This window comes from Coloeus monedula (genome assembly GCF_965178545.1).
Source record: "Coloeus monedula genome assembly, chromosome: 2".
NCBI classification, from domain to species: domain Eukaryota; kingdom Metazoa; phylum Chordata; class Aves; order Passeriformes; family Corvidae; genus Coloeus; species Coloeus monedula.
Genome location: NC_138782.1, coordinates 34,531,005 through 34,546,579, shown reverse-complemented (window position 1 = coordinate 34,546,579; position 15,575 = coordinate 34,531,005). Strand labels below are relative to the sequence as shown.

The 15,575-nt window shown below is 49.4% G+C and overlaps 1 protein-coding gene across 1 annotated transcript in view; it reads right to left on the bottom strand.

Annotated features, from left to right (window-relative positions):
- Positions 1-63: 63 nt before the first annotated feature.
- AARS2 (alanyl-tRNA synthetase 2, mitochondrial) overlaps positions 64-15,575 on the bottom strand; it is an 18,765-nt gene continuing 3,253 nt past the window's right edge. Inside the window, exons 5-22 of the mRNA XM_082276620.1 lie at positions 15,239-15,383; positions 14,659-14,804; positions 14,278-14,386; positions 13,937-13,975; positions 13,174-13,285; positions 12,136-12,263; positions 11,241-11,391; positions 9,270-9,439; positions 8,178-8,291; positions 7,646-7,786; positions 6,879-7,016; positions 6,364-6,473; positions 5,167-5,275; positions 3,535-3,657; positions 3,082-3,192; positions 1,477-1,560; positions 1,227-1,337; positions 64-852 (exon numbers count right to left, since the gene is read on the bottom strand). Coding sequence (XP_082132746.1) covers positions 688-852; positions 1,227-1,337; positions 1,477-1,560; positions 3,082-3,192; positions 3,535-3,657; positions 5,167-5,275; positions 6,364-6,473; positions 6,879-7,016; positions 7,646-7,786; positions 8,178-8,291; positions 9,270-9,439; positions 11,241-11,391; positions 12,136-12,263; positions 13,174-13,285; positions 13,937-13,975; positions 14,278-14,386; positions 14,659-14,804; positions 15,239-15,383 — 2,206 coding nt within the window. The 3' untranslated portion in view covers positions 64-687. The remainder of the gene's footprint in view (positions 853-1,226; positions 1,338-1,476; positions 1,561-3,081; positions 3,193-3,534; positions 3,658-5,166; positions 5,276-6,363; positions 6,474-6,878; positions 7,017-7,645; positions 7,787-8,177; positions 8,292-9,269; positions 9,440-11,240; positions 11,392-12,135; positions 12,264-13,173; positions 13,286-13,936; positions 13,976-14,277; positions 14,387-14,658; positions 14,805-15,238; positions 15,384-15,575) is intronic.

Here is a 15,575-nt window from a genome sequence, read left to right as displayed (position 1 = left end):
AAGGACTTACAAGGGAGTGGCAGGAAGAAACTGAAATAAGAACATTCATCCAAAGCAAAGAGGTGGAGAGGGCGACAACTTTGTTCCCTCAGTGCTAAGGACTGGCTTCAGCACTACCCATTGCATAGCCTAACAAGCCTGAGCCCACAAGCAAGGTGGGATTTCTCTTTCCATTTCTAAATTAGAGTAGCATTTTTAATCAGAGGGGTGTCCTGAGTTCTGCAGTAGGATGGAACTGCTTAGACAAGAGTACGTGCTGACTTCTGCTGCAGGGGCAGAATAAACCCCTCTGGCAGAGCAGAAAAAAAAAGGTGCAGCTAACAAGAAAGATCAGGTGAATGGATACTCTCTACCCTTTAATGGCTTTAGGATAACACTGTGCCAGCTCCCCATGTTCTCACAAAATCTCTGTGCTGATCCTGTGGTAAGACTTGCGCTGTTCCACAAGAAGCAGGATGTGCTGTTGCAACTAGTGCTTTCCAAGGCTCCATCCCCATGTGCTTGTGCTGGGAACAAGCAGTATCATTCTGTCAGTGGGGTCTCTGCTGATCCTGGATGGTCAGAAGTCAAGTGCTCCAAAGCAGTGGTTGCAGCAATGTTCAGCTGCTAATCCTTTCAGAGGGGCAGAGTATATGCTTGGTATCGAGTGTCCAGCTGGGTGCATACAGCTGTCCTGGCACTAAAGCATCACAGTTTGCTCTGAGCGAACTCCAGTGCAGTAGTCAGGGCTCCCTGCATGCCTTTGGCATTTCCACTGCCCTTAGCAACGATGGGAGAGCCTCCTGCCTTCCCTTCCATCTGCGTACAGACAGCCACGGCCCAGTCAGCAGCAGAGAACGTGGGGAGGCAGTTCTGGGAAGAGACACAGACAAGTTATTTGTACTGTGCATTATTTGCAGTCTATGAATAAAGAAAGGTAACAGTATCCTCTCCTCACCCAGCCTGAGGCAGTCATGACTGTGAGGACCATAAAGGCTGAGCTTACATGTTAATGCTGTGTTTTGCCCCTGGGAAAACACAGCCTGGAGGATCCAGGGATATCTGTGCCCAGCAGAGACTGAAAGCACATTTGGTCCTGCTACAGTCATCTCAGGTTCTGCCCCTGTGTGATTAACCACCAACACTGGACAAAGCCCCAGGAAAAGCCTCAAGCAGGACCTGCTGAGCAGTGGGTCCAGCCCCCTTGGCAGGCAGGTTCCCCTTGTCTCTACCAGGGTTCTGCTTACCTTGGACACCTGACAGGCACAGAGCACCTCACCCGAAGCCTGAGGGCTGAGCAGCAGGACTGATGTGCCAGGAGACTTGTGACACAGCTGGTTCACTACTTTCATTAGGATCTAGGAGAGGCAGGGAGAAGACAGGTCAGGCAACAGCAAAGGAGACTAGCATCCAGCAACAAATGTGCCCAGCAATTCCCTCTTGCTGTTTGCAGCACTTGAGGTATTGCTGGGCCAACAAAGAATGTGGATCACTCACAGAGAGGGAATCAGCTGGGACAGTATCAATGATGACAGGCTGGTTGCAGTATTTTGCCAGCAAGATTTGCGCCTTCTTCTCAGCCTGGAGGGAGAAAAACAGCACTTTGAAGGGCTACAGGTGGCACGGGGGGGCTGGATGGGTGTTGCGGTGACCCACCCCACTGCGGGGCTGGGGCAGCGTGATGCCAATCAGTCCCAGCCCATCTCCTGGATCGAGTTTCCCGAAGAGGCAGACTCAGAGGGCGGGTCGATGGGCGGCTCAGGAGCCTAAGCTGCACCCCCTGGGCGGTGCCCGGGTCCAAGCCGCCTCCCTTGGTTCGGGAAAATTCCCGGTTACTCGGTTGTTCATTGGTTCTTTGTTACAACTCCCGCCTCTCGGTTTACCCCAGTGGTTCTTGTTAAATTGTATCCTCCCCCAGCTTGTAACTCATTGGTTGTTTTCCCCATTCCCCGCCGTTTTCAAATTCCCTATAGAACTGAGGACAAGCCTCGGGGAAGGATCCCATCGCATTCCGTCCCTTCCGAGCTTGTTTGGGTTGTGAAACTTCCAACAATAAACCTGTTAGGAGCCAGACCAGAAGAGCCTCTCTCTTCCTCTGTCTCCGAGCTAACGTGAGCCGGTCCCATCGGCTCCTGCCGTGTTCCCTCTGCAGAGAAGCCAGCTAGCTAGCCTGGCCAGCAGCACCCATCCTGATGCCAAAGTCGCTCCAGCGACGCACAGAAGAACGCAGCTGGACTCCCTCTGACCAGGGGCACGCCAGAGCTCGTGCCTTGAGCACAAGAACTGTGTTAGATGGGGATATATGCATGCAATATATACACAAAAGGAATGCCAAGCGCTGCTCTGTGGGACAGATGGGAGATGTTTGATAGCAGAAGTCAATGTAAGACTGGCACACTGAAATCTCCATGTGGACACCTGTACAGCCCTCCTTCCCCAAATGCAAGCAGAGATGAACCTCTGTCAAAAGTGGAATAGAGAGTGATTCATTCAGTCCCCAGCCTCTTTCCTGGACCTATACAGCGCCACATGTCTCTGGAAGGCTTCTGTGGCAAGATGCTCCTACTTTAAGAAAGGGATAGTTCTTCCTGAGATCTCTAAGTTACCAATAAGCATTTCTAATCTTTTTTCATGTAAATTGGCAGAACACAGACACATGCGGGAAGCACAGCAATATCCATGTAGCTGAAGGAAAGATTCTGTCCCATCACTGTCTGACTGTACAACTTTGTTAAGCCCACTGTGAGGACCATCTCATCCTCCATGCCTAAACAAGGAGGTGATGCCCATCTGCCTACGGGTATTGGCCAAAAATGCTTGTATGGGTAGGTCTCTGTTCTCACAGGCAGGAAGACATGGAAATTCTGCAGGTGCTAAAAGCCCAGCCACTCATTCTCTGCATTTTAAACAATGGTCCTGGATAATGCCAGTGAAATCAACCCAACACAGGGCTTGTGTTGCACTGTGTGTGACTGTATGGGCTTTCTTCAGCCTTCTAATGAGACCCTAGCAACTGAGTGGCTGTGGAGTGTGACAGAGACACCAGGTGCCCTGGTGTGTGCTATCAGCTGGCTGCAAGTCAGCGTGCTGCTGCCTCAGTACCTGCTGCAGCTCCAGTTTTTTGATAGCTGTGTTGGCCGTTCGCTGCAGTGCTTTCAGGATGGTCTGTAGTTCTTTTCTTTGCCACTGGGGCATTACAGTGCTGGCCACCACCTGCAAGACAAATTGCTCTGTAAGAACATTAAACTGTACCTAGACATAGAGTGCTAGTTCTCTGGGAGGTCAGGCTGGAGCATGGCCTCTTCACAGACCCTGCTTTAACCCATGTGATCAGGGCAGCCAGTCACTGTGGTAAGCAGCTTTCTCTTTTCAGCTCGCCATCTGCAACACAGACACCTGGACACTGGCAAAAATCCTTATGACCAAAGAGACAACAGCAGGGAGCAACTTGCCCTTGCTATTGACCATGGTAAGATGTGAACCTGGCAGGGAAAAAGTGTCTCAAGTGGATAAAGCCCATACTGGACTCTTTCTATATAGGACTGTAATCCTTACTTGGGTCAACTGGCCCACTTCTTTGGAGAGGTTCTGCATCTCAGGAATAGAGGTGATCCTCTGCTGCATTCGTAGAGAGACAGAATCCACTTCCATAGCCAAGCACTGGCCTACTTCCCGGGCCTGCAGAGATGGAAGGAATGCATGCTTCATATGCAGCAACAGAAACAATCCACAGGGATGGAGAAAGGGGGGAGACAGCAGAGTCATGAGCACTGAAATGCTGCTCAGAATCCAGTAAGAAGACACTTACAGATGGTTTAGGAATGACTGTTCCCACAAGACTCTGAAATACAACATTCCTCTCTAGATTTGCAACCAGCACTAGATAGTCACACTCACGAGGACCAAGCTGTTGAGCTTTATGTGGTATTTACGGTCAAAATTCATGTTTCCTTAAAAATTTGCACCAAAATCATCAGGATTTCACTGAGGAAAAACTGGGGAGCTCTGTGGAGCATCTTAGAGCTCTTTTTTCATTAGCAAATGCAATCTTGAAACAAGTGACTGAAGAAACAAGAGAAACACTAAAGCTGAAAGAAACCTCATCAGCTGTTCAAGCATATTTCCTGAGTTTAGCTACCCTGGTATATTTGTTATTGTTTTCACCAACAATGCTACTATTAATAACTTTTTAAAAAGCTATTACAAGCCTTTTTCACCAGTGCCAATCCTTATGGTTTGGAGCATTTCTTCCGCGCCAGATGTCTGTGCCCAGGATGGTCCTGTGAGATTTTAGAGCAGGACAGCAGCAGAGGACTGCTCTGCCTAGCTAGGATACACAACCCTTATTTCAAGTAATTCTCTCATGCCTGCAGCCTCCCTTGTCTCATTAACACTTGCACAGAGCTCCTCTCGAGGGCTCTCCAGGTCAGCACTTCCAGCAAAGCATGCAGATGTGCCCTGCAGCTTTTTGTTCTTCTGCATGAAGAAAAGCTTCTCTGGGACACAGATGCACAGGGGACGGCCAGCCAAAAAGTAACAGATTTGCAGGGGTGGGCTTTGCCTTCAGTGTTTCCAATTCCACCGACTATGAGTCACTCTCCTCTGACAGCAGCCTTAAAGGAAGAGCGAAGGCTTACGGGGCACCTGACACTTCCAAATACTCAAAGGACAGAGTGATCTCACAAACTCAATACTAGGTTGCTTACTTTTTATACACACCCAGCCAGACCAGAATCACAGTTTAGCAGGAGAAGGACTAAAGAAAGGAAGCAAAAGGGCTGTAAGAATGAGGCCAAAGCCCTGTAATCATCAAGTGCAAATCCAGCTGTGATAGGCAGGTGAAATCAATGCACAAAGAATTACACCTTTAAATACCTACTGGGAGATTGAAATTTATAGACCAGAGGCTTCCTGGTATTTTGTGCCAAGTTTTTATCTTGCAAAAGAGGGTCTGAAGGGAGAAATGAAGGTCAAGGAGACAGAGAACTAGGATGGGAGGGAAAGGAGGTGAATAGTGAGGTTCAGTAGCAGAGCTGAGTCTAAGGGTGAAGCAGGAAGCCAGATGAGGCACAGCAGGGAGGCTCCAACCAAAGCAGCTGGAGCTAATTGTCTATGAGGAACCTACAAAGTTTGGTCTTTCTGGCATTGCCTTGACATGGGCAGAAATCTCAGTTCCCTCTTTCTTACCTCTTTGGCTTGTCCCCCTGTCACTGCAATGACACGGCTAATCCCTCTGACAAGCTGGCGCTCGCTGATGATGGCCAGATCTTCCACAGATCCTGTTTGGAGAAGGTGCCTAAAAAGTCAGCAGAGAATAGGAAAGAAAGCACATTGCTCTTCACAAACAGAAATCAGGAAGTTTGCTTTGTTTTTAGAAAACTCTGAAGTCCACCAGCTCTTTCCTAATCCCAATACCTTGACTCTTTTCCCATCCCTAAAATCCTGATGGTACCCTGTTAGGCAAGAGATAGCAGGGTTGAAGCTACTCCAGAGGAACCTCTGTGCTACCTGCCCAGCAGGCTCCAGTCAAATGGTGCAGCCAAGTTTTGTCCTCCTTTCCTCTCCTTCAGCAGTGAGATGAATTGGCATTTTTCTCTTCTACTCAGCTGCTACTCCACCACTTTTTTGTCAGGCCAGCTCACAGCCCGGCCAGTAGACTCCAGACAAAGGATAGTAGTGCAGTCTCAGGACACTGACAACCTCCCTTTTCCTTCCTGTTTATTCAACACTGGGTATGAAAACTACAGTGTCTTGGGTTCTGTTACCACAAGTAATCATTCCAGACAGCTTCACGAGAACTGATCATCTCTTCTCCCACGCAGTTTCTTGTCCCACTACTCCCAACAAGATCTCATGGCTAGAAAATTGCTCATTTTCAGCTCTGTCTGCTCTAAGACCAGTTTGTTCCTTCTTTTTTTTTTGTGTCAGCACTGTCCTAAGATTGATTAACTTTTCTTCTACTCTCATTACTGCTAAAAGCAGAAGAGGGTGAAGATAATTAATTAAAATAATCAGAGCAGTCTCAAGTTCTCACAGCTGAATGGGAGTCTCCAGCTGGGTCCCCAGCCCTCCTACAACCCCAAAGGCAAAGCACCACAACCCTGGTGTGACAGGTCACACACACCTTTCCCACACTCTGCTGGTGCTGTGGCTTCCAGGTTGCTTTCAGACTATGAAGTAAGGAAAAATGCTGTGCATTTCATTACAGTTTGCTCACCCTGGAACTTCCAAAGCTTCGTAACTAGCCCATCCTGTCCTCACAATATTTTTTCAGTGAGGAAACTTAGTTTCACAGTGACAGGGAGTTGAGCTTGTAGTGATGCTTCTATCTCAGCCACCAGTGCCCAAAAACATGCCTTCTGGCTGCAAGTAAAAGTCACTTACGTCCCACAGCAGAGCTCCACAGAGGTCTGCATTGCAGCCTTGGAGTCACAGGTCAGCACATTCTCCACAGGGACCCCCAGGGACACTATCCTCACTGGATCTGGATACCCCTGACAGAGGAGATAGGGATCAGCAGCTAACAACATGGTCGTTCAGGGGCACTTACAGACTGACTACATGGCTTCAGGTGTCTGTCTCATTTTTCCCCTGTTCCAGAGCAGCCCCTGAGTCAGGGGTGGCACTACTTCTCCTCCACAACCAGCCACCAATGGGGAGAAGAAACAATTGGTGACATGACAGGCTTTTGGTCCACAGGCATAAACAGAAAGCCTGTGCATCACCAGTCTCCATGTTCTACAACACAGTGTCCTGAATCTCATCTCTGTCCTATTTTCCCTTAGGAGTTTTGGGAGACAATTCCCTTGCAGAAATATGTTGTGTCAACATCTCGTGTCCCAGCTGATTCCTGCTGAAGGAGAAGGCTCACGAAGATGTGTGCTGCCATTCTGTCATACCTCATCCACTGCCCGGAGCCCCCGAACTCTTCTTGCCAGTGTGAGGGGCACTTCAGCCATATGCACCACCTCGTTTTTTTTGATCAGATCCTGGACCACTTGCTCCACTTGCTGCAGCTGCTCCATGGTCACATGGCCCTGAGGAAATCAGCCACATTCAGGAGAAAGCTCCTGAGAGGTAGAGAACAAAGGAGGGAGAACTGGGGCAGAGCCACCAGATGACTCAGCTTGGGCACACCACTCTTCCCCTGCATCTCATCTTCTCTGCTTGTAAAAAGGAACTGTGAACATCATGGCCCTCCCACCCTCTCCTCCCATGACAGATAAGGATTTTTGATGCAAGAGCATCAGCCAAAGCCCTCAAGAGAGATAATGGAATGAGTGACAGGTTACCAGGGCCAGCACTCAGCCTGACCCAAAGCTTCACAAATGCTCTCGCCTGAATGTCTGACATCAGATATGTGCCACAGCCAAGCACCATCTCTGAAAGGCCCCTTTACACTATTTCGTGTCAGTCCCACGACCACTGGCCTTGCTAAGTCCTTTCCCTTCTGACCCCCATTCATCCCCTCAGCAAGCCCTGCTCAGGGCCAGGACAATGCAAAGCGGACGCAGTCACATCCAGAGGACCAAGCTTCATTACTCAGATAAAATGTGACTTGTCTCTGAAGGAGTGATTATGGCAAGAGGGGAAAAATCCCTGGAGAGAAGAGCAGTACTGGAATGGTGGTACTGCTGAGAACTAGGAAACTGGATTTCAGAGTCACCTTGGTATCAAAGTCGAAGCGCAGCCGCTCTGCTGTCACATGGGAGCCCCGCTGCTCGGTGCTGTCACCCAGGACGTGTCGGAGCGCGAAGTTCAGCAGGTGGGTGGCGGTGTGGTTCGTCATGCAGGCCAGGCGCTGCGCCTGAAAGCACACACCAGTCAGCAGGAGTGCTGGCTCTCCACAGCTCAGGGGAGCAGGGCACGGCACAAAGAGATAAGGAAAAGGCTGCATGTGAGGGGATAGGAGAAGATGGAGGAAAACCAACGGGTAGCACAGCTGTCAGATGAGTTACGTGACAGGGCAGATCTAACTTCTTTTTCCATGGGATCATCTTTGAAAAACAGTAAAGGGTAGGCTGGATACTTTTGGACAGACCAATGGCTCGCAAAGATTACAGAGTCAGTTGTGATGTCTCCTTCCCACTGCACACTACAATGAAGAACAGTGTCAAGAATACAACGGACAAAGACCTGCTGTGCCCGGGTTACTAAGGACATCACAAGGAAAAGGTTAAGAGCAGCTAGCTTATCACCTCATCCACAAAGAGCTGCACTTGGTCACCAACACGCAGGGTTTCCACAGCAGTGACCTCATGGATCACGTAGCCACCACAGAGATGAACTGACTCTACAGGGAAGAGTACATCCTGAGAAAAGAGACAGAAAGATGAGTTAGGACACAGGGAAGATCCAAATACCTGTGTTATGTATCTGCTTGACCCAAACACAATTCCCACCAATCCCTAAAAGAGAGGGATGGGTGGGAAAAGCAGAGAGAAGCTTACTGCAAACATAACCAAAGTGTCTCAGACCTTCCATGTACCCAGCCACTCACTACACACATACATTGAGGTTGCCAGCTTGCAGTGGAGGGGCACTAATGCCACCCATGCTGATGAATTTTCTTAGCAAGTATGCTCATCCATGAGAAAATGGACAGCATCTCCCAAGGCACCTGTCTCTGGCATCCAAGGTACCATTTCTGCCTCAATGGGATGGCAACAAAAACTGGACCACCACTTTGGCTTGGGGGGAAGTGCTGAGCAAGGCACTGTCACATTCTGCAAGGCTAAAAAGGCCCAGGGGTGATTATCAAGAGCTGGAATGGGGAAAGGAGAAAAAGCTGCACCTCATGTAACTTCCCAGGACAGGGTCAAAGCTCTCCCTCTGGCAAGGCTGAAGGAACATGCTGCAGAAGTGGAGGTCCTCCCTGATGCTCTTGGGGGGAATATGAGTTTTTGCACTGGATGTCAGGTTGGGCACTGCTTGCAGCTGTCCAGGACTGACCAGAGATAAGTTACTTAAGTCACAGACTCTGTGGTCAATGACTGCCTTCTCTCAGCATTACAACCCCAGCTGGCAAGAATGCAGCACATTGAAGGAAGACCTGAGAAGACTTTAGTTTTCCTCAGCAAGATGAAATTGCAAAGAGTTGTGAGAGACAGCCAGAGCAGCAAGTACACCTCTGTGAAGTTACTGCTGATTCTGCCTCACCCCACCTTGATGCCAAGGGAACTGTCAAGAGACAGCAGCTTGTGAATGAACACAGTAAAACCATCACTTGGGGAATTGTGGCTGGCCTCAGAACCCGTAGCAGCCTTGGGTTAGGCAGCAAAGGGCCTTACCTGCTGTCCTAAACGTATCATGTAGCCTTGGTCAGAATCTTGCCCACCCTGCTCTGCATAGAAGTTAGTCCTGTCCAAGATGACACCACAGCGCTGCCCTGCCCCAACCTCCTTCTGGAGGGACTGATCTCTGTACAGCATCAGGACAGTGGCCTGGCATGGACTGAACTCTGTCAGGGGAAAGAAGACAGCAGCAATTAGTGCACACATCCTGTCAGATTGCAACAGGAAAGGAGGGATCACTTCCCCATGCCAACCCTGCCAACACCCGGGCTATACTGAAAGCTGGCACTTTGCCTTGGTAGGAGAGGAACAGCTACTGGTAGAAAGGACAAAGGACTAGAACTAAGTCACCCCTCACTTACCTAATGACAGAACTGCTGAGTAGCAGCTAAGCAGGCAGGGACACCCAATTTGGCTCCACATGAGCCTGGTAGAAGAAAATGTGGCACAGACACATCTGCATCTTGCTACACTGCAAGCTTGGCAAACCTGACTTTTATGAAGAGATGACAGACATTGTGGATATGGGACAGCAGGGATGTCACCTTCCTGGACGCAGTAAGCTTCTAACATGCTCTCCCATAGGATCCTTGAACCCAAACTTGGGCACTACGGACAAGTGGACCATTAGGTGGGTGTGTAACTGGCTGGGCAGGGGGCCCCAGAGAGAACTGCTCAGTAGTTCAGTGTTCAATGATATTCAGCTACTAGTAGAGCTACTTGGTGGCTGTAAGGGACAACACCACTCAACATCTTCCTTAATGACTATCCCTGACAAAATGGGATGTACCCATATCCCACTTAATTGGCAGGGACTGGCTGATACATTGAAGAACTGGACTGCTTTACAGAGGTATCTGAGCAGTCTACAGAAATGGACTGACAGAAATCTTAGGCTCTCAGGAGCAAGCTGAACATAAGCCAGCAGGGTGCCCTTGCAGCAAGGAAGGCTGCCTGCCTGCTGGGCTGTATGAACACAAACATAGCCAGCAGGTCAAAAAAGAGGTTATTCATCCCTATTTAGCATTTGGGAGACTACATCTAGAGTACAGAAAATTCTGGCTGTGTGTAAAGAAACAAAAACTTTACACTCTAAGAGTGATAAAGAACAGGGAACAGAGAGGCTGTGAGATCTCTGTTCCCGAAGATACTGAAAACTTAAATGGACAAGGCTCTGAGCAAGGTGATACAACTGTGAAACTGATGTTACTTTTATCAAGAAATTGGACATCCAGAGATCCCCTTCAACCTGAATTATTCCATAATTCAGAAGCTGAGAAGGTGGGACAGTTCTAGCTTGGAGATTTCAGCCAATGTCACTGCTAGGCTTTTTTCCTCTGTTGTGCTCTTGCTGTAGTATATATAGCTTGAATTGCCTCACTTTCTGCTTAGCGTGGGCTGCCACCGGCACACTGGGTAAAAGGGAGTTGGCTGTACACAGCCATCTCTAATTGTCTGTGACAGCCACACCACCTCTTGCTCCCCGTGGCTTAACTTCATGCCTTCCGTAGAGCATCGGCAACCTCAGTTACCCTGGATGCCAAAAAGCCTGCGCTGGCACCTAGTGGTGTGCCACGGAAACAGCAGGGGCACGGTTTCACACAACTACATAATCCCTTTGTGTAATTACCCTTCTTTCTCCCGAGCGCACACACCCAGAAGCCTAATTGTTGGAGACAGACTTTTCTCCGGAAGAAATCAACAGTCCCTGTTTCACCACTGCACCCAGGTGGTGCCAATGCAGAGCTCAGCCTTGTTACCAGCCCAGAGCCTTCCTAGGGACATACCAACAGCACTAAGAAAAGCACCTAGTTTGGGATGAGCTACAGCGGTAGGGAAAAGCTGCGGCAGCAAGGTGGACAGGTTTGTACCACGAAGTGCACGTTGTGCATGCATGAGGTTAGGCAGCAAAAGCAGTCATGTGAGGGACTGCAGCAGAGCTTGCCTTGCAGGAGGCCAGGCACTCACCGTACTGCCCGTGCTGCCCCAGCGTGTAGGCGTACTTCGGGGAGTCGTCGGTAGCAGGCACGCTGCTGCTCCGCAGCTGAGCCAGCGAGTGCACATCCAGCTGGGTGTTTGTGTTGCCTGGCTGTCCTGCCTGTGGGCCACCAGCCTTCCGCTGCAGCAGAGCAAAGGCACGGTTAGATGGGAGATACCTGGGGGCAAGCAAACGTAACTGAAGCTACAAGGCTAGGAATGATTTCTTCCACCTTCATGGAAAAGGCTTGTTCAGATCCAGGCTGATGTAGGCTACTGCTAACCAACCCCATCCCTTCAAACCTCACAAGCACTCAATACCACTTGTGCTAGCCTTGAGCCAGGCCATACGCAACTGTTAACACATTCCTCCTGGCACAGCTTGCTGTGTAGCTGTGAAGCTCCCAGGCCATTAAAGCTCAGGACAGCAAGGCCTCAAACCAATTACTGCACTGGGGGGCGGTGGTGGTTGGTGGGCAGTGCAAGTATTTCAGCACTACAGAGACCAAGGAGATTTTGTAAACTCTTCACAAACAATTTGCTTCTTGGGCTGTCTAAGCTGGTTCTACCTTGTGTGACAAGTTAGACTACATGACCGACAGAGGAGTCTCCTAACCTATATAAGTATTTTATAACCTTCACTCCAGCAACAGTCAGCATCATAAAATACCTGAAGAAAAATCGCCAGCCAGTACTTCAGCCCCACATTCAGAAACAAGAGGATTGTGATGACACTGCTATTTCAGACTCATTTCCCCTTCAGTGAGAAAGTATGTAGTCCTGTGGTGCTCCAAAGAGCCTCAGCAGTGAAAGGGAGCCTGCTTCCATGTTCACAGGAGATAGGTAAGGCTTTGAATGACTCTGACAAGGCAGGTCTCCCTCTTACCTTTGCATCTTCCAGAGCAAGTTCATTAAAAGCAGCTGAATCCAAACTGATTCCCTTCTCTTCAAGCATCAAGTCAATCAGATCCCGAGGGAATCCCAAACTCCCATAGAGAGACCAGGCTACTTCAGCTGTAAGACAAAAAGAAGGACAAGAACTCTGTGTGAACACAGAAGGCAAAGGCATCTCAAGATTTGTCTGGATGGGACCAATCTAGTGTGTGCTTTGGTAACTGGATCCACCTGTACTGTGTGCAAAAGCTAAAGGGGAAGAGAAGCCATGCAGTTCTTCTTGCATGGGACTGAGTACTAAGGATGCTCTACAGCCCCATTCCTGCTAAAATTCAGTGCAGCACATCTAGACAGGCAGCTAGACCGGTTGGGTCTTGTGCTACTCCTCTCAGCTGTGTGTTGTAAGGACCTACTTATCAGTCAATAAAACAGCAAGGGTGTCGCTGTTGAGCACAGGGACAGTGAAAAACAACATAGATTCAGGTCAGAGAAGTATGGTCGAAGCCGACCCCTTTAATGCCAAAACCCCATCTTTTTACAACATGGGTCGCAAAAGAGAAATTACATGACTGGCCCCTTGGCTAGCCACTCACCAAAGTGAGTGGCTGAACAGTATAACCACCCATTTCAAAATATTATTCCCAGTGAACCAAAAAACAATTCCACTATGTTCTCACAACAGCCCTGCACCTGGAAATGTTTACCAAATAGCAAACCGTCCGACAGCTAGCTTGCGTGAGAACGGAGACTTTCACATGAGACAGTAAAAAGCGGAGAATTTTTCTCTGCTAGCCTTCTTAGCATCTACACAAGGGCATGTTTCTAACTTGCCTGGTGCCTAGTTGTTGTGAGAACAAAGTACTAGAAAACAACTGCAATCTGGAGAAAGGAACATCTGCTGCTCTCTCTGGGGCTAGACGGTCACAGAAAATGCAGGGGAGACAGACACCAACCAGTTTTGACTGCCATGCTTGTGAGGACCTGGAGCAAACTGTCTCTAAGTGCAGCTTGTCAGAGGAGGGACCCTCACCTGGGAAATTAGTGGAGGGCTCCATCTGCTGCACTGTCCGCTCGATGATTCGCCTCCCACGCTCCAGGGAGGACAGAAACGCGGCCTCGTTCTCATTGATGATATCCTTGATCTGCCCAAGGATCAGAAGAAGGGTTAGCCACAACATTTCAGGGAGTTCCCCAGCTCAGCTCAGCCCTGCTCAGTCAGCTCAAAGCATATCAACTGCCCTTTGTGTTCTGCAAGTATCCATCACAACATGGCTCTGATGCATTATTGAACAGTGCCAACATCATTGTGCCTCCTGTCACCATTCCTGTCAAGGAAATATTGACCATCCACGTGGGGGAGGCTTTAAGCTGACAAATGTTCCCTATTGGGCATTCATATCTGTGACCCAATTACAACTGTATGTCTGGAACAGCCAGAGAAGTTGCTGTCAGTGGAACCAAGCAGGGACTAGCCTTAAATCATCACTCCAGACAAAGGGTATGCAGGCAAGGACAGGCTGTACTTGCACTCAACAAAAAAAGCTACTGGAGCTTTTTTAGAGCAACAGCTTACACAGGACATGCAGTCCCTGGTAAGGATCTAGTGGAGCTCCCACATGGAAATCTGCCACAGATACTTCTTGTGCCCAGCACATCTCAGCCCACCCACGAGAACGTGGTTACAGAGGAGGCGATGCAAACTCCTCCAGCTAAGTCCCAAGGGTGAGCTGATTTCTGGCCCTGAGAGCAGTGCCTCACAAAGATAATGAGGGGGGGGATTCCATATTGCTCACCTGGTTGGCATTCCTCGTCAGCTCTGGATAAGCATCTCCCTGTGAAAGTGAGCCTCAGTTAGTGATAACATCCTCAGCATCTTCCTCAGGGGATCTCACAGCATGTCACAAACATTATAGAGGTTACTTGCATACACTTACACGTGCTTGTGCTGACTGTACCATTGATGACACTAGGCCCCCTCCCTCCCAAGTGATATGGGGACAAGAGGTTTTTAATGCTGGAATGCACAGCATCAGGTACACCTTCCTGACTGACTCTTGACAGTGTGCAGACAAGGGACATGGGGCTGAATAGGACGTGTGATGACCTTTTTCCCCAAGACAGCAGTTTTACTCACCAGCACTTCCACTACAGTAGGCACCAGGGAGGCCAGGAGCCCAGGTGGAGCATGTAGAACTTCAGAGCAAAAGCGTACAGCCCTGCGCAGGATCCGACGCAGCACCAGTCTGAAAACAGGGCAGGATTCCTCAGACAGCTTTGTGAGCATCCCTGCCCAGCTCCCACATCCAGCATCTCCCAGCTCCTCTGGTCTGATTTATCAACACAGGCCAGCTGCTCCCAACACTCTACACCCATCCAAGGGGAAGTCAGCAGATTGGAACCCCCTCCCGGCTCTCATCTTCCTGCCTCCCCAAAAGCTCATGCGCTCCCTATCTTGGGCCCGCACCAGAACCTCCTCCCTGGCCCTTCACCCCATGCCATTTCCTTCTGTCCTTACTCTGCTCCAGAGAAGCCTGGGTAGATGCCATCAGTGATGCACACGCACAGGGTGCGCACGTGATCTGCCACCACGCGGTAGGCCATGTTCACATGTCCAACATCAGCATCCCCAACCAAACCTTGGTATCTGGGTGCCCTGCAGCCCTAAAAGAGAAAGCAGGGAGACAGATCAGCAGAAATTAATGGCTGCAGAAGAAGTTTCAGTGCAAGAGGCAACCAGCCATGCCTGACACCATGTTTCTCAACTACCTCTGAACCTACGATGTACTCCTTAAATCCTTCCACACCACTACAGACCAAGACTTCTGTACCTTACACAGGTCAGCCAATGCCCTGGCATTGAGAAATTTAAGACACTTTGAAGGAAAAACGAATCAGCAGTGCCAATATTCCAGCGGATTTCCAACCTGGAATTCTCCCTTTTTTCTAGAACACTGCACTGAACCTGGAAGGACATAATTTCCTGTCTCAAAACACTGCTCAGTAACATGCAGAGAAGGCTGTACTATGGTACCCAGCAAACAGTCTGTGTGCAAGGAGCTTTTGCTGGGTGGTGACTCTGAGGGAAGCACCATCACCTTGTGAATGGCATCCAAGATGGGAGTGAAGAGATCTGTGTCATAGTTGGAGCGTTTGTTCTGCAGAACTGTCACCAGCCTTTCCAGACCCATTCCTGTATCCACATGGTGCTGCGGCAAGGGAAGGAGATTCCCCTCCACCTCTCTGTCAGCCAGGCAGGGGGAAAAAAAAAGTTAAAAGAGAAGCAAGGATCAGTTCATGGGCAAAAATAAGGAACAGGTGAATCAAAGAGAATGGGAAAGTGACAGGGGATGGAAACAGTGGGTGACCCAGCATAAGGAAGCTCAGGGACAAGACTGCCTGCCTTGGCCCTGTCAGGCAGCCAGGATCTGACCG